This window comes from Macrosteles quadrilineatus, unplaced genomic scaffold (assembly GCF_028750875.1).
Source record: "Macrosteles quadrilineatus isolate MER2022 unplaced genomic scaffold, UCM_ALF_1.0 Scaffold_8__2_contigs__length_117827958, whole genome shotgun sequence".
NCBI lineage: Eukaryota > Metazoa > Arthropoda > Insecta > Hemiptera > Cicadellidae > Macrosteles > Macrosteles quadrilineatus.
The window spans coordinates 98554827-98580042 of NW_026542601.1; the positions used below are offsets into that span (position 1 = coordinate 98554827).

The 25216-nt window shown below is 29.5% G+C and overlaps 1 protein-coding gene across 1 annotated transcript in view; it reads left to right on the forward strand.

Annotated features, from left to right (window-relative positions):
• Window positions 1-682: 682 nt before the first annotated feature.
• Window positions 683-25216, forward strand: part of LOC129000598 (neural-cadherin-like) — a 59309-nt gene continuing 34775 nt past the window's right edge. The window contains exon 1 of the mRNA XM_054427559.1: window positions 683-746. Coding sequence (XP_054283534.1) covers window positions 683-746 — 64 coding nt within the window. The remainder of the gene's footprint in view (window positions 747-25216) is intronic.

The following is a 25216-nucleotide window of genomic DNA, read 5'->3' on the forward strand; positions in this document are numbered from 1 at the left end:
GTTTTTATTCAAGAGTTTCCAAACATCAAAACCGTAATGACATATTGCTTTGAGACGACCTAGTGTGCAGATGTAGAATTCAATTTTGCTTTTATGTTTACATTCTATTACCTTTTCCATTTCAAAAAAATACATCAGAAACAAAACAAATTTGGTTTTAGTAGGTCGTGTCAAAAGCTTATAAATTATTTTATTTTGACATGTATGCTACAGATAAACATTTGACATAAATAAATACAGCGTTGGATAAAATAAATACAAAAGTTGCATCACATCAGTTATCTTTGAGTAGGAATGGAATATTCCTTGGGGCTAGAGACCAGACTGATTCGTTTCATTAGAAGAACCTAAAAAATATAAACATATCAGATAAAACGGATACTAAATTTTTCATATACATTATAGATTTATTTTAATTTTACTATTTAAAATATATACTACAATATCTGCTTGGTTTTTATCAAGGCTATAAAATGCTAGTTTATAGACATACATAAACATATAAGCCATAATATGAAAAATTGCAACACATATTCCATATTTAGGTCTAAGAAACATCTTTCTTGGATTGATCTTAGACGAGAATCTTAAATTTCATGACCATATTAAATACATTTCAAAAAAACTCAGTTCTGGTATCTTCGTTTTACGTAACCTCAGGAACAATGAGAATCTGGAGATAATGTTGACGGCATACTATGTGCTCATTTATCCCCACTTAGCATACGCCGTTCCTATATGGGGATGTGAGTGCCAGCAAACTAAAATGTTGTTTAAACTCCAAAAAATGGCTGTGAGAACTATTTTCTCTCTAAAAAAGCGCAAATCCTGCCGACAATATTTTTTCAGTTCAAAGATTTTGACTTTCCCATCCATTTACATTCTTGAATCTTTAACATTTGTGAAACAGGAATTTTCTAAATTTGATTTTTCTGTAAAAAACCAATACACATTGCGCAATTCACACACATTAACTATTCCTAAACATTCAACAACCTTCTTCAAGAAACACTTACTGTACAATGTCATAACACTTTTTAATTCACTTCCACTTTTTCTTAAACTTGAACCAAACCTGTTAAAATTTAAAAGACAATTAAAATCTTTGTTGATTAAGTTTACCTGTTATAGCGTCCAAGAATTTACATCTAAACTCAGTTCCATTAATAGTGATGCAAATACTTATATATAAATCTGCACCATTGTATATTGTATAAGATTGTATATTTGTAAATAGTTCTTAAGTATATGAATCCAACTTTTATTTCATTTTGACTTAGCCAATACAACTTGTATATTGTTAATTCTGGCTGAATAAATGATTTGATTTGATTTGATTTGATCTTTATTGAATTTGTATTCGTTAGGTCCAATAATAAACAAGCCATGAACATGTCTCTAGCACAGCACTGTACTCTGGGAGTGGATGAGATGCCGAGGAATGATTAAAGTTATGGAAATTTCATTATTATTAGCTCATAATAATTATGTGTTTTTGGTACATTGGCTAAACTCACCACCCTTAAAGACAATTGATAATAAGGATGTTTGGAGCTTATTGAAAATAACAATTATCATACTCAACTGTAGTCCCTTACCATACCAATTACGTAAATTACAAAATAGTGTTTTAAGTATAAAAACCATATTCAACCATAGCATAAGAAGAAAAATTATTTTTTGAACAAATAATAAAGACTCTGTGGCGAATAAGAAAAGATATACTGTAATAATTGTTAAAAGAAATTAACAACCTAAGAGAGTAACTCTAAGCAGTTTGTAAGACAATAAATTTAAGTTTAATTGCTACATTATAGTCTTACTATAGTAAAATATGATCAATGATAATCATTATAATAGGTATATTTACAAGTATGAAAACAAAAAGTTATAAGTTCAGTCAGTGTTTACAATAGTTTCACATCTATGTCATCCTGAGTGACAAGGCATTTATTCATGTATTTTCGCAACACCAACAATGTTTACAAGAATGCTGAACATTGGTGTTTTGTCAACCAGCAAGAGTGATGTATGGGGTTATGTCCTATTCCGCCCGAGTTTTATTTCGCCCGGAGACTAATTACTCCCAATTCGCCCGCGGTCCCAGATTAACCCCTATAATCCTCCGCTCTACCTGCGTCAGGAGTCCTATTCCATCCACGGTGGCGAAGCCCCGCCTCCTAGGACCCCACCCACCCCCAACTATGTAAAAGCCCTCCCCTACCCATCACCCCGTTATCCACCTCCGACTACACGGTTATTTAAGCTTAAAATATTTATTTGACAACCCAGCCAAACCAAGCGAATAATGTAAAGTTTAAACACGAAGTTTTAAGCATTAAAATATAAAGGGGCATGTGCCCTTATTGATGTAGCCGTTGTAAAGATATGTTAAATCTTTATAATCTGGAACTTTCCTTTGCGTTGAAACGCTTCAACAGTGATATTGATACATGTTTACGACATAACAGATTAATAAAATTTGCTACCTATGTGCTGTTAGTTACTGTATGTTTGTCTCCCTATCCAAAATGTGCAAATAAGCAATTTAATTATATTTTATATTGCGTTTAACGGCAAACAGAAACATATGATAACACTGCTGCAATCCAAGACATGGCCAAACAAAGTCCACTAGTTAGCGGCTTCTAGTGTTAAATACCCAACTGCACACCTTTGAGTTTTCTTTATTATGCAATGTAAAAAATTCACCTATTGGGTTTGATGATGATTGGAGTGTCGAATCGAACTCGATCACCATTTGCTATCTTTTATGTAAATTTATCGTCTGATGAGATAACAGTATGAGAGCGCAAAAGTTTTAAGTGTTATTAGACAATTTTTTTTACTTTTCGTATACAATGTAATGTAGTAGTTTATGCAAGGAATGCGTCAAGATAGTGTCGTTTACTCTGTTTACGCGAGTTGCGTACACTAAGACTAGTAACATTGTTGGTTAACCTAGAAGTAATTGTAATATAATTTCTATCAATGGATTCTTATGTAAAAATGGCTTAAAAAAACTATGGTGAAAAGTCTACTACTCTACGGAGGTGCGTTGGCCTTGTATGAAAGGTTTTTCAAAATGGCTACCGGAAATATTTATGTTTTTAGCCAATAAGTCCTAAACTATTACAGGTAGCTTAAATAAGTAAATGAGTAAATTTTAAAGAATTAAATTGCGCAACTTTGACACTATGAACTATGAACTATGAACTTTTTGACAAACAATTACATGGAATTCAGTTATTTTCCTTGCCTTACAGGTCGTTGTATTGCTTCAATTCCTTTTTCAGTGAGATATGACACCTCACAATCTGTCGTGTATAATTTGTTCACAAATAAATAAAACAGGTTTCGATATTCATTTTTCTATTTTATAATCGTCATACTATGGGGGATTAACATGAAACTAATGAAAGTAAACTAAAAACATGTTAAAATATTAACAACAACAATTAGAACTCTCAGCTGGAACAAAACAATCATTGTTACCAAGTTGAAACCCATAGCTCAAAATTTCCCTTAATTACAATAAGTTATTAAAATTGTTTGACAACATTATTTTCTTGTAAGAATGTAAGTACTTACCTTAACTTAACTTATTATATACCAAAAGTTGCGCAATTTAATTCTTTAAAATTTACTCATTTACTTATTTAAGTTACCTGTAATAGTTTAGGACTTATTGGCTAAAAACATAAATATTTCCGGTAGCCATTTTGAAAAACCTTTCATACAAGGCCAACGCACCTCTGTAGAGTGGTAGACTTTTCACCATAGTTTTTTTTCAGCCATTTTTACATAAGAATCCATTTATAGAAATTATATTACAATTACTTCTAGGTTAACCAACAATGTTACTAGTCTTAGTGTACGCAACTCGCGTAAAAAGAGTAAACGACACTATCTTGACGCATTCCTTGCATAAACTACTACATTACATTGTATACGAAAAGTAAAAAAAAATTGTCTAATAACACTTAAAACTTTTGCGCTCTCATACTGTTATCTCATCAGACGATAAATTTACATAAAAGATAGCAAATGGTGATCGATTTCGATTCGACACTCCAATCATCATCAAACCCAATAGGTGAATTTTTTACATTGCATAATAAAGAAAACTCAAAGGTGTGCAGTTGGGTATTTAACACTAGAAGCCGCTAACTAATGGACTTTGTTTGGCCATGTCTTGGATTGCAGCAGTGTTATCATATGTTTCTGTTTGCCGTTAAACGCAATATTTAAAATAATTAAATTGCTTATTTGCACATTTTGGATAGGGAGACAAACATACAGTAACTAACAGCACATAGGTAGCAAATTTTATTAATCTGTTATGTCGTAAACATGTATCAATATCACTGTTGAAGCGTTTCAACGCAAAGGAAAGTTCCAGATTATAAAGATTTAACATATCTTTACAACGGCTACATCAATAAGGGCACATGCCCCTTTATATTTTAATGCTTAAAACTTCGTGTTTAAACTTTACATTAATATAAAGGAAATTCGCTTGGTTTGTCTGGTTTGTCAAATAAATATTTTAAGCTTAAATAACCGTGTAGTCGGAGGTGGATAACGGGATGATGGGTAGGGGAGGGCTTTTACATAGTTGGGGGTGGGTGGGGTCCTAGGAGGCGGGGCTTCGCCACAGTGGATGGAATAGGACTCCTGACGCAGGTAGAGCGGAGGATTATAGGGGTTAATCTGGGACCGCGGGCGAATTGGGAGTAATTAGGCTCCGGGCGAAATAAAACTCGGGCGGAATAGGACTACACGATGTATGGTGGTCCTAGTGAAAATTATGTTAAGTATTTGTCACTCACTCTATAAGTCAACGCCATGATAAAATACAAACTTGTATTAGACAATTTATGTTAACAGAAAAATATAAACCGGTATGTAAAGTAAAATATAATATACATTAATATCCACTGTGCAGTTAATTATTTATAGTGATTAAAAATACCACAAAAATACACCCACAGCAGCAAATTTGTGATTATGCACATTTTAATATGAATTGTATTTTTACTAAAACATTTCCCCTTCAAGACATATCTATTCTTTCTTTTAAATAACATTGGATATAAAAGGTGCTTAGGTTTGCTGCCACGAGGAAGATAACAGTTTTCATAATTATATAATTTAACTTCTATTATATGAATGAATTTTAGGTCAAGATTAACAGGACATAGAAAATATATTTATGAATTTTATATTAAAGTAACAGATAATTTAGTATTTCAACTTATTATATTCAGGAGAAAATATTAAGACAACGATTTATTAAATTTTTCCTCAAGCAATAAAAACTTGAATTTATTTTCATTGTACTGCAATGGAGGCTGGTATAGCTCAGTTTTAGTAGGTCATAATTTTAAATTTAAAATAATTATTAAATTTAAAACAGATATACAGAAACGGACTGAAATAGACGTAGGAATCCCTCTTCGTGCATTGCAAGTAAAATAATGTTACAGCTAATATTGATAACATTATTTTAACACAACTACATAATTGAAAACAAAATCGTAAAGAGATTTGAAAATGTACTTTCAAACGTCGATACCATCTCTTATCCCTGCATTGGTAACATCAGAAGGATAAGAGACGGGTAATATATTTTGTATACAATTCAACATGCGATGCTTTGTTCAAAGGGATGATTGGCTTGGTCCTCTCTGTGCTAGTGTGATGGAGCCTGAATAGAAACTACCCTGGCAAATAGTACAATTCTACAAAATATTCTTGTCTAATTGTATATTACTTATAAAAGAAAAAAAAATTAAAATGCTTATCAACCTAAATGATAGTGGTTTCACCAGCAACAATTGTTAACAATGTAATTTAAATAATAAACACTTAAACTGATGTAATAGTTATCTAAATATTATTCAATAGTGCCTTAGCTAATATTTGTTAAATCTTATATTTATATATCCAACCTTTTTCAAGATTAGTGAAAATTGAATCCCAAACAGCCATGTTTTCTAATCAAGTAAGGTTTAAAGAGTTTGAACAAATTACAAATTTTCAAGTTTTTATATCACTTGTTTTTAATTCGCTTCGTATTAAATACCTTAACCTTAAATGCACAGTTACATCAACTATGGTCATACTATAGTGGATATTTTAGTATCATCATCCACTCGATAGATTATGACTGGCATTTTTTGCTGAAACACAAGACTCACCATACTTGACATGTGAAGTATCTAAAGACCTGTCTTCAAGCACCCATGTTCCTGGTCCCACTGATATCGTAGTGTTTGACCACTATTGGTACACCTACTCCACTCCCATTCTTCTTCCTTCATAATTAACAAGCATTTAAAAAAGGGAAGTTGCACATTGTTCTACAAACCATCTTGATTATGTTATCTTTATATATAAGTAGCTATAAGAAACAATTTTGTTAAAAGATCAGTGATTAGTGCTTATAATACCCTGGATCCATATGTCCTTTTTTCATATTTTCTACATAGTTATAGGAAAAGTATATTATGTTTTGCCATTTCAAATCAATATTCTTCTGAAAATAATTAAATATTTATTATGATATGAAGTATTACTACAAGTTCAATACACCAATAATATGTGTTTTTTACAACAATAGAGGTTTTTAACTTAACACTAAATATCAATAAACTAGTGAAAATCTACTAAAAATCAAACGTTTTATGGGTTATTAAACATATAAATATTCTTTTGTACATGCAGACGAGGGTATAAAAGGGGACAATAAATACTTTATATATATATTCGTAATAACGATCGTATGGACAAAAAACAATGTATTTTAAATACTTTTATTCAGCCTTACATAATTAAGTACACGTGTAAGATAATTAAAACAGCATTAAAACCCATTAACACATTGTAAATACTATATTACAACAAAGATATAAACTACATTATCAAAATTAAATCCAGCTTAAATTATTTTAGTTTAGTAGACAGCTATGACTCAACAACTAACACATATTAATGTAAATTATTACAATTAAATGAAATAACATATTACAAACTGTTCCCACTTAAGTGAGTGATTTTTATATGCAGCATATTTTATTTTAAATTAAATTTGTTTCGATTGACACTTCAGAGCTTACAAAATAATATACGAATGTGTCAATTAAATGAAACTACTAAATATCCTGATAGAGCTCCTCAAACAAAGGTCTATATAGGTTCTCTGTAGTAAATATGTTTGCACTTCGACAAACACTTTGACACAAATTACCATCGCCTGTGGGGGGCTTCAATATACAAGCAACACATTTGATTAACTAGGATTTCAATTATTAAGCCTATCAGTAGTAGCTTGGATGTCATTGATTACATTTCCTTGTTACACGCACTTATTTTATTCACTAATCATTTATTGTTATGGATCTAGTAATTTATTTGGATTATTTAAGACAATATTTGAAACCACGAGATGATCGATAAAGTTTTAATTTGATATTCTGGATTGTAATGTTGAAATAGTTACAGTATCACTTATATGAGTAGCATAATTGTGTTTATAAAACAAATCAATACAACTATATATCGGTGAAATCATAATCATCGATTGAACACATAAAGAACAGAAAAGTAGTATTTTTAGTACAAATAAAGGAATGTGTAAGAACATTATGATTCATGTAAAGTTTTGTGATAAATAACCGAAGACATATTAATTGGATTTAATAAATATGTTCAAATTAGTATTTTAACAGGAGATTTCATTGAATACTAAATCCAAGCTGTTTATCCTATGTGGTAGTTTAAGTTACTTGATAATAATTATCAATGCAATTATTGCTTTCATATTCCTTAGGTTTATTTTTATTCTGAGCTTTTTTGTTCGCTATCTGTTTAACAACAAAAGATAACTAAGGTTTAGTTATAATTTATTATTGTATGGTTTTATTTTTTATACAAGTTTTTTAATAAGTCAAAACTCGGGCCTTATTCTGTTTTAATACATTATACAACTAACAAAACTTAAGGCTGTTTTTAACATCTTTTAATTCACCAGTTGGATTTGATTTATCCGGATTTGTAGTTGATGAAGAAAATCTTGGTGTAATGCACTATTTTAACATCTTTTAATTCACCAGTTGGATTTGATTTATCCGGATTTGTAGTTGATGAAGAAAATCTTGGTGTAATGCACTAAATTGTGAATCACATCTTTGACTGTACCACTGTATCTTAATTATTATATTGATCCCTCTTAATGTATAATTTTCATAAAATATTATTTAAAATACATTAGGTATTACCTAATTTCTATATATTGTTTTGCTAATTTGAACCATTATTCCGAATAACAGTTTTCACAAAAACAAATAGTTTGCACAGGAGCTAAAAGAGGAAGGAAAAAGTGCCAGTCTGACATAGATGTCAAAAGTCCCACAGGGTCGAACGCAAACAATGTTATCCAAAATCTTACTTGTTTTTGTCCTGCCAGCTTTGGGGCTACAGTAAGCCTAAGTTACAGCCTAGCCTGACTGAGTCTCTTATTTTTATTGTAAAGAAAATATATGTCACAAATATTTATCCTTGAACGATTTTATTTTTTATAAATTTCACTATATTTTAAGCAGTTGTAGTGATCGATTGGTAAGGCTAAGGGTTTAGAACTTTACATATTTGCAATGTCGTTAAAATTAACTTTGTTTGAAACAAAGCCAATGTGAGTTTTATGGGGAATAGATTTAATACTTGTCTGCCTAATCACACTATAAATTATATTAAGTCGGAAAATTGGTAATACCACCATTTCAATAGTGATTCATATGCATTTTAAATAAAATATAGAGAGCTTAATTATTAATTTGGCTGACAGTAGAAAGACGATCAATTTACAAACGTAATTGGAAATTTGATGGATTAGCGCCAATTGATTACCAACGCTAAATCACTACTCAAGTCAGCATTAACATTTTATCCGACAAATAATTCGTAGTTTATGGTGATATTTTTTGGACAGACACATTACTAAACTGTAATAGGAATATTAACTACACAATGAAATTGAATGTATTGTTTTAAAATTGCCTTGTGTTTCCCTACAAGTCTGCATATTTTAACAATTTACTTTGACGACAATGTGTAAAACAATGTGAAATAATGGTGATTTGTGGAACATCTCTTGTGTTATATAGTTGGAGGTGCCCTTGCACAAGACGGAACCAAGAGCTGTTTTGAATTACATTTGAGATTGATCCCCTCAATTTTAGATTATAAATATATTTTTGATCACCCAATCATTACAACTGCGTGTTAAGTTTGGTAATAGTAAAAGTTACAAAATATCATCACCACAATCTGTTGTATACGATAAACGTTGAGTAATTCACAGTAATGTAATTCACAGGTTAATAAACGTTGAGAAATCAATGAAATTTAGCATGAGTCCTGCTTTTCTATTTCTTTGTTATAAATATTGACAGGACAGCTGCTAAGTCCAGTTCTTTCCCTTAAGAAAACGTGAGTTGTTCATAAATTTAAACATAGGCTTAGTCATAAAATATGCTTTTGACTTTCATTAACTCTGAATCAATCATGTGGTAATTATTAATCTTTTGGCTAATAAAGAGTGAAATATTTTACTTTTAATATTTTTAGTAATATCTGATGTGGATATAACTTATCATGCAACGTTTGTTAAAATAAGTATAGGAATTATTCTTCTATAGCCATGGGACTAAAATAATAGATCTTACCAATTAATAACATATTAAAGATACATGTTTATCACAAAGACAAGTATTTACCCTTCAAATAATGTCAATAGCATCTTTTCAACCGTCGAAAACCTGGTAAGTGCAGACCTGCTTGCATTTAATTTCCTAATTTCAATGACATGCACACTACTATATTTAAAGGGCTCTTACCACCCCTTACATCCCCTTAACGCCTCCGGCAACCCTGATAGACACTTGCCCTTACCCTGCATTGTTAAACACCCTTCACGTATTCTAATATACTAAAACTATATATCTAGAAAAAAATCACTTACATCTATACGTCTCTTATAGCTAATGTTACAACCTTATAAAATTCATAGCTAAACAGTCTTCAGAATGAAATCCAAGGATAACTATTGGTTTTATGACGCCAGTGCCTTAAAAGTTTAAATGGATCTAAAGTCTTGTATTTAACGGTACGGTATTTTGAAATTAATAACTTTAATAATAAATATACATGTATAGTTTTTAGGTATTTTACTTCAAAGTAGTGTTAAAAAATTGTCAAATTAGTAATTAAAAGTAAGATATATTGAAACTATGGATGGTTACAGTTACAATGCATTTAGAATATTGTGCTTTAGCTTAAAATGGGTGACATTGGTTGCTTATAATTATGCAGAATGTTAACCTTAGCTCTTGTTATAACATTTATAACCAATTAGATAACTATAATCGATAAATAATAAACTGCTCATCCATTATTAAAAATAATTGTGTAAATTTCCTCAAATATAATATAATAGGAGGAGTAGTTATGCCTTGGTTTTGTGTTTATTAGGACAATAAGGCGAATAATGGATAATATTATTAAAAATATACAAAGATTATTCCATCATGTACATTACTATGATAAAATTTATAAGGGTATAAAGTGTACTGTATTTTGATTTTTTTTTTTGTAAATTATTGATTCAAAACTAAATATTTTGATGACTTAATTGATCAAATTAATCTTTTTACGAATCTGTAAACGTAATATAAGATTATATTATGGTGAAGCATATGTTTCCTAAATCGTTCAAACGTGTGGTTCAAACAGAAACGTAAGGTAGAGAGGATCACGTTTCCAATTTATTAACTTTACAAATCGCTTTACAAAGAGATGCAGTAGTGGCTTAGTACAGTTAAAGATACAGTACTGCAAATAATATGAGGAAATAAACAACATATGATATGATGAAGTTGTTATATTACACTCCAAACAAAATTAGATGGTGTAGGCACAATCAGCAAAAAAGGTATAAGTTAATTATCTGGTAAAACTGTAATTATCTTAAAATGATGTAAAATACAAAATTTTTGGTAAAATGTTTACATACTTGATGACTTAGAAACTTGTAATTGAGTTGTGAAAATTAATTAATATCTCCTACACTAACTTATATATTTTAACTTTAAACACAAATATTAAAGCACTGTAGTAAGCGTAATTTCAATTAGGATGTGCTCAATCACGTATTACCACGTTCATATTGCATCTTCAAACCAAATTTAAATCAGATTTAATTAATTTGTAGCTATTTAATGAGTTTCAAATTTCATTGGCATGACAAATTTCGAACGTAATCTATTAAAAGCTGTTATGTGATCTTGAATATTTTTTTATCAAGGCATACAAGCGTACACATTTACCAAAAAAAGTACATGCATTTTTATTAATTTCTATAACAATTTATGTGAGTTTTCAAAAAAACTAAAGACAAACCTTAAAATTAAGAAAGACACAAAGGTACAAATCTTTGTTTTAGTTTGTAATATCATGAATAACGAAAATGTGGCATTTATTAAAGTCAAATATTCTCTCCAACTTCACGTTTGCTTATCATTCCGTGGAAACTCCTAATCTTATATTTGATAAGTGTTTGCATACTCTACGCAACACCTGCCATGCATACTTAACTAACACTTTGGTTTAACTGTCTTTACTCTTCTCTAAATGAGAATATATTCGTTCACAGTCGAATAAATAGACAAATGTACTGATGCTATGGATGTTTGATATACGATAAAAAAGAATGGTAAGATAAGATGGTATAAAATATTTGTAAAAAAAAAGAAAGAATCTAATATGCATCTTGTCAGTGACTACAGAATAAAATTGGTAGGTATTTATGAAGCACATGTATTGACAATTTTTACTTGCAGTAGTTTAAAAATACAAAAATAGTCTTTTAAATACAAAAAAACTTTGGATTATACAAAATAGTAAATTTTAGTATGGGGAGCATATTCTTCTTTCGATTCAACGATTTCAAGTTTAAATTTTTAAAACGTCCTTTGAAATGTAAACTTACAAATGTAAATAGCTTACAAACATTTTTAAAGAAGATAATTTAAGAACTTAAGACAATATTCTCATAAAATTTAACAGTTGAGTTTGTTTTCCATCTATAAAAAAGGACACAAACATTTTTAGAGATTACGGAAACACTCTAAAAAGCTCTTAAAACAAACTACTCCTTACAAATAGAAATGTTGTGTGTTTAAAACAAAGCCTTTACGAAGCACATATATTCCATGTAGGGGAGGATCCCCATGTACCTAAAGTGGGGAGTCTTTATCACCTACACAACATGGCTGAGTATCGCTACTGTTAATGACAATACAACATCTGTTTCATGAAAAGTTAGAATAAAACTCTTACTAGTTAATTAACAGTTTGTTTAGTTAATGTTTGTAAATATAGCAAATGTTGCAGTTTACATAGAGATAGTGTATTTGTAATAATTTTTTATATCCAGTTACCTTTATCACCTCGAGTATACAATTCAGTAAAATGAGTCCTATTTTACACGGTGATTTAAATATGTAGAGCATACGTTAAAGTAAATGGTAAATTATATTATAAGAAATGGGATTTATATATCCATATCAGTCAGTTTCTTTATAGTTATGATTATGTACTTATGTTATCGTTTCCTTGTGGTTATTTACTTAAAAACAAACTCTACTATTGGCCCTTATAATAGGAACAACCGTGATTAAAAAAAAACATATTTTTACTTCTCTGCATTGCTTAGCCATTAATGATTAGTGATAATAGGGAACGAAAATAAATATAAAATAATAACTTAAAAGATGAAAGTGGCTAGATGTTTTTTTTTTTAATTTTACGATTATAAATAGGGTAGTTTCTGGTAAATACTATGTTAAAAGAACCTTAAATTAACAGTTTTAATGATAATTTACCTTTTTACTTTAACTATAACTAACCATTTTAACTTTTGTAGGTCTATTTGATAGACAAAAAATAAGATTATTTTTGTTTCTTAAGATTATTAACAAGAGAAATAATTAATTTACTCTACTTAAAATAAAATTAAACTGGCGCTACACAAGCCATTATTTATGTATCTTCTAAAAAATGTTGTAACACAATTATGATATTTGTCAGCTTAAAAACAAACAATTTGTTGGTTGGAAATTTCATAACCAACAATTCAGTAGGTGGAAGTTGTCAATTTATGTTCAAAGCTTCTGCGATTGAATGACGTGTGTTCCTGTTTGTCAATCAGTTTACTTTCGTCAAACGCTTCGTGTCAGCTTTAAGGTTTGATGAAATGATGAATCTAAAATCAATTATTGTATTAGGGAATGTTATTACCAATTACAATTTTTTAGGTTTCAAATAATTTGTATTCGTGCACTTCTTTATTTCACCATTAATAATAATTTTAGGCATTGGTTTTTTTCATGATAGAGAATGAAATTTATAAATATTTTCCCCTTTAATTTTAACAAATAGGACACAAAAAAACGTTAAAGTAAATGATTCTGATATTAATAAAGTTTTTTGATGACCGTATTTGCAAGTTTTTACGTAAACCCAATCGATCCTTTCAAAATGAAACACTATATTTTAGATTTTAGTGGGGATATAATAGTTACTGTTGTTCTAAACTTACCTTTAAGAGATTCGTGAATGAAAGTAATGCATCTGATAAGTAAAATAGTTTCAATATGTTCCGATATGTTCAATATGTTTCGATATGTTCAATTAGGAGTTACATCCCAATTAGAGAAAGTGATTAGAAATTATTCTTACGCTAAACCCTGTTCACGAAATTTTTTTCTTTTATACTTTAAAATATCAGAACTGTATTATGGTAGTTATCTTTGTACGAGTAAAAATATGTAATATGTTCAGCTGATGCCGACATTATAAATATCTGATATCATTTTTATTGAACTGTAGTGTTGACACATTAGATTACCCACATTGTATAGGAGTTTTTTCTTTTACAGAATCTTATCCTAACACTTTAGATTGTCTTTTAGGAGTGATAATTTTGTAATGTTGTTGCTGATTTTGATGGAGCTTATAACATCGTCATCAAAATCAAATCTAATTTAAATAATTTTTATAATGATATTTTTCAACTCATTAAATTGTTAAATGTACCTTTTCGATGAATACAAACTAGTTTAAAGGCTTTAAATTTTACAATATTTAATTCAAAGGTCTGAGGTTGAATCTGTGTAGAAATCAATGTCTGTAGTATGTCCTGTTATATTTCGAACACTTAACGTCACACACAGGTTATTTCTAAAAAAAAAAACATATAAATAACAAAGCAATGAATGCAAGACTATAAAGCAAAAAATGTTTGGACTTCAACTGAAGCTACTATATAGGGTTACTATATACTAAAATATTACCGCAGGTCCTATGGTAAGACCTGAACCCGGGACCGAATAAGAGTTCTAACACACAACGATCCGTGCAAAAAACCTTAAAATATTCAAAACATTTCTTATCAAACAAGCAGCACAAGTCATATGTTTTTATTCCTATTCTATCTTGACAATGGAAAATACATTGGTCCTAACCAAATAAAGACGTGTGTTATGCGGAGACAGTCTGATCTCCTAAACAAACGTCAACATTCTCGTCAAGCGAGAATATAAACAATGTTATCTAGGAGAAATCATTTGTTTTGGTTCTGAGACTTTTAAGACAGAAATGAGACTAGGTTATAGTTTTGATGTGAAGGTTAATAATATTTGTAGCTTTCAAACATGGAAGAATTTTACATGATGGGACAATATTGTTGAAATTATGTTTTAATTATTTTTTTAAATCCCATATTCAATTATAAAATATCATCCTATAATCTTAACACGTAAATACAGTTTCATGATAAGTAATAATTATCGCAGAAAGAAGAACTATTGTATTTGTGAAACCATCGTCATGCTTGTAATTTAAAATAAAAAGATACTTTAGGTAAGGGAAATTCTTCAGGAAGTAGTTATATCTTTCCTGCTAGTTTCAGTGAACTTAGAAAAACTCTATGACTATAAAAACGTCAAAATATAACTCCATATTATTTTTTTTAGAGCCAGTTGATGATTGAATATCTCAGAAATATACAACAACACTGTAATACATTATTATTTTACCTTTGAGTGAGATTTGTCATTCTGCCAACGTATGTCAAGCTAAGCCGAAAATAGGCTTAGGCACGGAAAGGACGAAACCTTTTGGACTCATGATAATACTAAGATATGAATAGCATGATATCCTAATAAAATAGCTCGGGAATAAAGCGGAAGAAACAATATAGTTATAAGATAGAAATTGACTTAAACACTATAACAACCTAAATAAAAGATAATAATGATCTCAGAATATTTTATCTGTTGTAAATTATAATTTATAGAGCTTAGAAAATAAATATTTCATTATCCTACTCTAAACGAGTTTCCCCTATTGGGAAGAAGCTGTTACAGTCCGAACTTTATAAATATTGGTATGTAGGTTAAGATAGGAAAGGTAGAAAAGATCAATTTTAGAAAAGAATTCATCATGATTCAACTTAAAATTTCAAAATGGCGGCCATTTTATTTTATTTTTAACTTAAATTACTCAAAAACGGCTAATTTCATGAAAAAAAAATCAAGAACATTTTTATTTAGCATTTGTAATTACCTTTCAAATGATACGAAGTGCAAAAAGATTAAATTAATAAATACCTGAAATATAAAAATTGTTTGTTCTAAAATGGGGTAGAAAAAGCCTAGTCAGGTTTACAGGCTACACATTTTACATTTTAACTACAAATTTGTAGAAAAAAATTCACAAATAAAAATGTTTAGCCTATGTAAAAAAGACAAAATGGCGGATATCTGGTTAACGAAGCGATTTTGGAAAAAATGTTATTCTTGATTTTCTCTTTATTTTGACCCATAGAACCATTTCCCGGAGTTTGGCTGTTTACTTACGGGACACCCTGTATACGGTTAGGTTTTGAAAAAAAAAATTATTTGATTGATATATGAAGAAAATACAATAATTTATTTTATGTTTCAAATAAAAATAGTCTATTAATTCTTTGTAAACCTAATATTCCATTTTAGTTAATTTATCTTTGAATGCGTACATAATTTTACGTTTGCGGCACAACAAACTAAATGTTTACCAACAAATGTAAAACATACCAACATTGGTGATTCCTAAAGCTTTTAAGGTATAAAAGGACAGCCTTATTTATTTATGTTAATTTCTTTTGTGAATATGACGTAACACATTGCACATGGCCATTCACATTACGTATTCCCCAATAACCCGCTGAAATGCATAACAGAATATTTTTGATAAAATATTCTTACGCATAGCATGCTGATTCCACTGATTCGTAATAGGGAAGCATGAAGAGGAAGCATATCTCAACGCCCCGGACCTCATTTCTATTCAATGAGATCCACCGGGCTACCAGAAAGTTCCGATGATGACAATGAGTTGTAAGCTTGCTCTATATTAACATGAGCTACACGCTGGTATATAATAGGGGAATGATAAGGAATGGAATGAAGCGTGCAATAGTATAGATACACTCAATTTCTTACTGGTATATATCCTATTTTAAGACAATACAAAATGTTGTAGTTTATCATATAGTTTTGGATTTTACTCTGAAGCAGTCATTCTTACTTGATTTAATGAATGTATTAAATAATTTAATTTAAAACGCAAAACTTAAAGTTTGCTAGTCGTTCTGTACATTAGTGTTCTATACTTAAGTATCCTTTAATGTGTTATATAAGCACCGATTACCCAGTCGTTTTAACTAAATACATATAACATAGATAGTGTTATTAGTGATTTCAGCATGTATTTATAATTGTCAATACCAATCTACGAATTTAGTTAAATACAGTATCAATACGGTTCTAGTAGTGAATTCGATCCAAATATCTCTATTAAAATTTTAAAGGAGTGCTATAAAACTAGCGTAAGTTTCCATTTTTTCTACTGAAGCTGATGGTCATCGAAGCCTCAGAATTAAAAAATAAATATCACAACGATTATGAAACAATAAAATAGCTAAAATCTATACTATTATATAAAAATCTAATGGTGTCTGTCTGTATGTGTATTACTAATAGGTGCAAAAACTACTGAACCAACTAAGCTTAAATTTTACAAAAATATAGCTAACATACCAAGGACCATTATAGGACTATTCACATTTCGATACTGACCGTAGGCTTTGCCCCTTTGGCTTTTACAGTTCTGAGGTGAGGATTTTAAAAGTAGGCCTAAATATTGATTGGTCTCCATGACTGTGATCAGAACACTAACAATGTTTGTTTACATTTGCTTCAATTCAATGTAAACAAGAAGAACTGCTAAATTGCATATTTCACAATTTCAGACAGCTGATACAAAGAAGTTAAATATAATATTTTCCATAACTATGAGGTAGGTTTATTTTAATCTAACCTTTTATCATGGATTATTTATTCTAAAACTGTCAATGATTATAGAAAAAAATTCTAAACTAAATAATATCATCAATAACAAAATTGTACGTCATTGATTTTGTGTTCTAAAATCTGTTGTATATGTGTAACTATATTAAATTATCAAATGGTAATACAAAATACTCTTATTTATCTTAACATAGCTTTCAGTTTACATTTACTTTATTTGATAAATTTATTATTTGTGTTTTGCCACACCACTGATTAAATTAAACCAAGGAAAATATCATAAAACTAAGCAGTACACAGTGTTCTTTTGTTTATAAAATCAATAAAATATCTGTTACTACGTTTACTTAATGGTAAGTGTGAAAATTTAAAGGCAATGGATGATGGAACTGATTAACTGGTTTGTAAGTTGTTTGTTGATATTTTTGTAGAGTAGAATCAGAAATGCAATGAAACATATACTGTATTTGCTATTACATTTTTAGTCCTCGACGCTTTGATAATCATATTAGTTTTGTCTGCTGTCTTTAGTGCTAAATTATTTGTTTAACATTTTTTATAGTATAGATATAGTTTCTTTAATATGTCAAAAGACTGTATTGATAAGGCACAAGAATATTTCTAAAGTTTATAACAGCTGACTTAGTTTGGCTGATGATTTATAGTGAGTGAAGAAACTGAAGATTGAAGGATTTGTTATTTAATATGAAGAGTGAAATTTAAAAAAATACCCATTTAAATTTAATAATAAGTATTTATGCAGCTTCAAAATTGAAATTTATAATGCTAATTATAAATAAAAAGATATGTAATTAAGGGAGATGAAGGTAAATCGTATGTGAAAGTTAAATTCGAAAATTTGGTCAGTTTTTCTCATATCAGCCTACACAAGATTTAAAATTAATCAAAACCAAAATGGTGGTATCCACTACTTACGAGATTTAACAATCATAACTTAAACCTTTCTATTAAGGCCATAAAAGTTTAATTTTTTTTTCTAAAAGCTTTGGTGGATGTGTAATTATTATACGCAACATATGTAAAGATTAAAATGTTTCTATTTTGTGTCCTCTTCCCGTTTGCAAAGCACGGGTACAACAGCTAGTATTTTATAAAAGATCATCGTGCAACAGCTTGATGATAGAACCTCCCAAATGTTTATAAGTACAAACAAATTGAAAACCCGAAAAGATAGATAACGTATTAAATAATTATCTGTTCAGTTTATTTCTGTCTACATCTAGTCTAGTTTTAACAACATGTAGGCTAACTGTTAAGCCCCTTGGAAATTCCAAAACATCCTTTTAATCAAATAAAAATAAACCCACACTTACAATGCATATAACCTTGTTTCCAGTTTATTTGTTTCTGTCAATCATTAGTCATCTATGACTAAAAAAGCTATAACCCTAAATTGGTCCTTAATCTTAGTAAAGTATAAGTTAAACCTTGCGCACACCCTCTAGAGTTTGAGGTAGCTCTTCTTCGGTTCAGCCTAGACAAATATAGGCCAACAAATTGTAATTAATGTATTGAGATAAAACTAATATGTAGTGATTAAGGTTTGTCATTGTAAAAGATAATATTGATTTATCTTTTTAGACGCTTTAAAAAGCCCAATATGTAGTAAATTAACCAACACATATACTCAATAGCGATTTATGAGGTTAGGTCCACTTGTCCAATAATTTACATTTTTGTGAGTGATTAAAAACCACTATGCAAACATACTAAAATGAAAGTAATAATTTTAAAACAATATACATGAAAACAAAAAATTAAATGATTACACGATCTTGAGGTAAACAATGAACGTAAAAAACGATATTAGACTGTTGTAGTTTAGCAGATAAATGCGCTTTATTGGTTGATAAATATACACATTTAGCTTAATAAAAAACAATTTTCTAGAGATTCATACATTTTATATTGTACTCTCCATCAAACATTGAATGAGTATAATCCAGGCTCTTCATGTGCCTAGATTTAAGTTACTTTAACTGTAAAGTCTTTCCTGTAATTTTTATGTGTATTCAAATGGCTATGGCTTATGTACAAAAATGTTGTAGGATTGCAATTTCAAATTATTTCTTTTGAATATAACATATTTACCAATTATAATTAGATAACAGCTCACGAAAGCCTCCAATTGAATAAAATTAATAAAGATTATTGTTTTTGAACCATAAAAACTAATGCAAGGAAAATAAAAAGGTTTAATTTCCAACAGGGCATTTCTATAACCTATTATTTACTTCAAATGCTTCCAGCGAACAGTTGAAATGTTTTTATTCGAGAGTTGCCAAACATCAAAACCGTAATGACATATTGCTTTGAGACGACCTAGTGTGCAGATGTAGAATTCAATTCTGCTTTTATGTTTACATTCTATTACCTTTTCAATTTCTTAAAATACATCTGAAACAAAACGAAAATGGCTTTAGTAGTTTGTGTCAAGAGTTTATAAAATATTTTATCTTCACATGTATGCTACAGATAAACATTTGACATAAATAAATACAGCTTTTAACATTAATACGAAATTTTCCTCACATCAGTTTTCTTTGAATAGGAATTGGATATTCCTTGGGGCTAGAGACCAGATGGATTCGTTTCATTAGAAGAACCTTTAAAAATATAAACATAGCACATAAAACGGATACTATTCGTACTACTATTTGTATTCGTTATGACCAATTATAACCTCTAATTTTACCATCCATTATTTCGAATACTTTTAACATGTAATTTTCAAATATTAAATTGCATTACAATCCTCTTTTTTACATAGTATTTAGGAAAATCAATGTTTTCGTCAAGATTTTCGAGATTACGTTTTGGGTGTCCCTGAACATAGAAAAGTGGTTAAGTGATTATCCGTGCGTATGTAGGTATGTATAGAGCTAAAGACTGCAATCTCGATTAAATTGCGCGTGTTAGCAATTATCTATGGCATCTCCAGGCATATTTTCTTTGAGTTTGCTTTGTCTCATAGTTGAATTATTTAACATTAAGTTATTTAATAACATGGTCGGCCGATGGGGAAGGTATTATTAAGCCAACTGATATGACTCCCCCACATTATATGTAGCATAATTTTTAACATCTTTAAGTTACTATATCTCTTGTTGATTTGAAAGCCTTTGCTACACTTTGTTGATATTACAACCTCTATAACATTTAAGCATATCTTTATACTGCTTTCCCTTTAGAAAATGGTATTGAAGTATAATTATACATTAAAGGAATGTTTACAGTATAAAGAAAACCATTGTTGTATAGCTTGAAAATCGAGTAGGATGTTCAATTAGTATGTAGTTTGCTTGTAATAATGTCAAATATAATGGATTTCGTCACACTGCAGCAAAATCAGCTGTTTAAAAAATGGGTTGAAGGTCTAAAGTACCCTTTTTCCTCCGTAGAAACAAGAATAAACTGAATTCGATGACATCAGTGGTACATTTTGCTTACTTGCTAACTTTAAATAATTGTTAGCAATCGATATTATCAAAAGTATCGGTTGTACAGACGGTTTTAAAAATTGTGGTTCATTTCCGTTATAAATGAGATTCAATTTTTACGTTGTATCTAAGAAGGTTGGTAACACGAAAAAACATAAATTACACTATAATCCCATAAAATGCTAGAAAAATATTGACTATTGTAAAGACTTTTTGCCATATAGTGGTTCCAAAACACTATAGCAGCCATATAGTATGGGGTATTGTAATAGACAAAATTATTTCATTCCTCACTAAATGTGGTAAAAACCTAAAATTGGTTTATGTCAGCAAATTAGAAAACAATATAAAAATAATTACGGGAACTTTTTCCTCCGAAAGTATTTATTTTTATTTTCAAGCTTGGTTTACTTAAATTACATTCCAATATGACCAAAAATATAGTTAATTACACAGGAAGTTAATATTTTTCTCACCTTGGCTTTGACTCGGTCATTTAGCATGACCTCGTGTCAAAAAGAGACACTTTGCGCCTTAGATATGAACAACTAAAAGATATTATTACTACTAAACTATAAAACTAATGGAATGTACATTTTTTAAATATTCTTAGCTGTTCTTAAATTTACGGATTTCTTGCACTAGCTTCTGAAATACATTTAATAAGTTTTAAAACACTAAGTAGTGAGAAAATATTTACGGAATGCATGTGGATAAGTAAACATTATTTTAATGGCTTGAAGCTCTAAGACTCAGACGGTAATTTGGCTCAGTCTCCCAACCAGTATTTTCGCTGATGCCGGTCTTGTAATCTGCCTTACTGGATGGCATTTTCATGTGTCCTTTACTCTGTTTGCAAAAACGTTTTTTTCTATTATTTTAAAATAACACTTCACTTATTTTACTCCCTATATTCCTTGCCTTTAAGAGAAGTGCAACTGTTCATTTAGATTGTTTGTGAACAATTCCGGAATATTTAAGTTAAATCTGTATGCTAATTTTAAGGATGTATTTAGAATTTTGCATCATAGAAAACAAAATTAACAAATTTTAGAATAAATAAAATCGTTTAATCAAATAATGCGTTTATAACTACAGTATATTTTCCATGATGCTTATAAATACGTTAGCTTGCCTGATATGTTTTTTTTTTAAGTATGTTTGAAAACTTGAAAATGTAACGAATTGGAGTAACGAGTTTGTAGTTTTCATAATTTCAAATCAGCTTTTGTTTGATAGGATACAAAAGCTGACCCGATCAAAGTAAGCTATTTCAATACAGTATAAGGCTGGTATTTAATATTGAGTTAGTGCTAAGGGCACTAAGGGAAGTCGTCTAAGACCTAAACTACGAAAAAAATTCATATTTTGTACATGAAAGATAACTGCACATGTTAAGATACATCCTTTAGAATGTAATTTATGTAGTAAGTAGATATCATATATTTATTACTGGTGTGTGTTATTTGTCGTTTTAGTGACTGTTATCAGTTACACTAAGAAATTAAATAACGTACATGTTTTTATTGGTGATGATTGATTTGGTTTAAGCCCAAATTCTTCTTTTGCACTGCTATCTTTTAGAACTGAATCTTTTTATATTGGACAGTTTTACAGTATAGTTTGTTTTCCGTGTTTTTTTCTTGTTCTCAGTGTTAGCGACGAAGCTAACCAGATCGGTTAGATTACTTCATCGATGTTTTTGTTTTACCTGATGATGGAATGAGGAGGATCACTTGACAAAGCCAGGTACCACAAACCATTTAGCTTAATATTTTAGAGCTTGAGAACACCACCTACAGTGAAGGACTCGAATTTTAATTTAATACCACTTCTAGGAGACGTTGCCTCAGACTGAGGCAACCATGTCACACGGGGTCAAACTTAAATGCATTCAGTTAAAATGTATGAGTAACATGGTTTGTTACTGGCTTAGCTTTGGCTTAGCTTTGTACAAGCATGAGAGTAACGATGGGTTAAATCTGTAACATCATTGAACACGATCGTTCATCGTAGAAACGACTTCAGTTGAATACAAATAATTTTCTAAGATTCTAAGATTTATGTCAGTTCCTGATATATAAATGTCCATAACTAATAAAATACTGATAATCTGTGTTCAGGTGTTCAACCAATAGTCGCATAATACATATGTGTTTTGTTCTGTTTATCTCTCTTTCTACAAGCGCAGGCTTACAGTTCATTCAGGGAAATATTATGTTTAAGTTTGATGTTTGAAATTTTCGTGTGTATCTATTTTGTGGAATAAAGCGTGTTTTAATTGATTTTACATGTGGATAGGTAGATCCTATGAAAAAAAGATTATTTATAATGTAGATCCTATTAAAAAAAAATTAAAAAAAATAAATATCGTTCCTTTGTATAGGTGAAATTTAAACGTGCTTGATCGTTAAGCAAATCCCCCCTAATTATTCAAAACCTTATAATCGTAGTTTCGTTCTACCTACAGCCTCTTGTCTACAGTGATTTATCCCAGACGATACTTATAACACTATTTGAAGCATATAGCTTCTAAGGTAAAGTCAACGATAAATTCACACCTAATGGAATGCTCTGCTGAAAACTGCCTCGTGTATGTGAGAGATAACAACAGACTTATTAAACGTTAACTCTACACCATGTTTTTATAGGTGTGTATCATAAAAACACACAGCTATATTTATTGATAAAATTTTTTTTTTGACTTTTATTAGTCATACATTTTAAATATGAATTACTTCGGATAGTTTAAGGTTTAATTACATTTCATCGAAGTAAAATAAATCTAGTTTTTTTTAATGATGACAATGCATGTACAACAACTAATAACTCTGAATCTAGGTCGTTGCAAATTAACTGTTGTGTATAAACTATAGTCAGTTATTTTCTTGCTTGCTATGAACATTAAAAAACCTGTTATAAAACTACTTTTCAGAAATGTTTTAATTTTGAAGATCGTTTGTAATACTTTTTCGCAAAACAATAATTTAAAGAGTTTGTAATACTATGATAAAACAGATATAAATCCAGTATTTTTAATTGTTCTTCACATTTTAAATGAATCATTGTATGATCGTGAATACTGGATAAAGTTTAGAATATATTTAGTATCCATAAACAATTATAATTTTTTCCCTAGAATCCCAAGCATCCACAAATATAGCTATTTCTCTAACACAATCATATCCTTTACTTTTTTTTATTTAAACCTCATTTTAATGCATTGCTTCACACAGCATAATCAAACTTAAGTCATCACTTAGAGACAAACTTAGTAAAACTTGATGTATACATTCGTCAAACTATCGATATTGAAAGTTTTCTCATTATAACTGCACATACAAGATGTAACAAGTGTATAGTCTAACTTCGATGCTTACTTCTAGTTTATATTGCTAGAAGTTCATATTACGAGTTAAACACATATGCAAAGTTTATCTAAGAGATTAATAGGAGACGACATACAAGATTTAAGTATTTGGTGGAACTAATCAAATAAGTATACGATCGAATAAGATATATCTGTTTTGGTAAGATCAACTATATGCATTGCGTAAGTCTAATGGGATGAGTGATAAAAATCGTTCTTTCTTTATATAGGGAAAATTTTAATTCAATACTAATTTTTAATATGCAGATAAGTAAGACCAGTCTGTTGTATAAATATATGGTGTAAAACATATAAATTTATCGTCCTAAAATAAAATAAGGATAATAAATCAGCGTAAGACTAAAAAAGGAATAGTAAAGATAAAAATTTAATAATACGATTGGAAGAATTAAATGTTTGTAAATATGACAGTGTAGGATTCTTGTGTTAAAAAAGTTAATCCAAAGGTTACGTGGGAAGGGTTGGATTTTTAAGAAAGACTGATAAAACTATATAATAAATTAATAAACTAAAAGTTAACTTCATGTGGAATCAATTGGGTTGGAGTGATTTCAGGAATCCGACTTCCAATTACATATACGTTAAAACGCCATTCCGATTATTTCAATTTCAGATTGATAACTTGACTGGGGAAAAAGGATGTACATGTACAATTGTTATATGTTTATTGTATTTTAATTATAGCCATCTTAATAAGTAAATTCAAATATCTTAGTTTTTTTTCTGTGAAACATGCCCGAGTGAAGTAGAATTATTTTATTTGTAAGCTTTCATTAATAATAATTGCAATTTTCATCAAAATATAACAGATAACAAATTTCAAACATCTTGTTTTTTTTTCATTAAAAGAACATTTTATTTAAAAATAACGCTGTGGGTTCGAATCTAGTTAA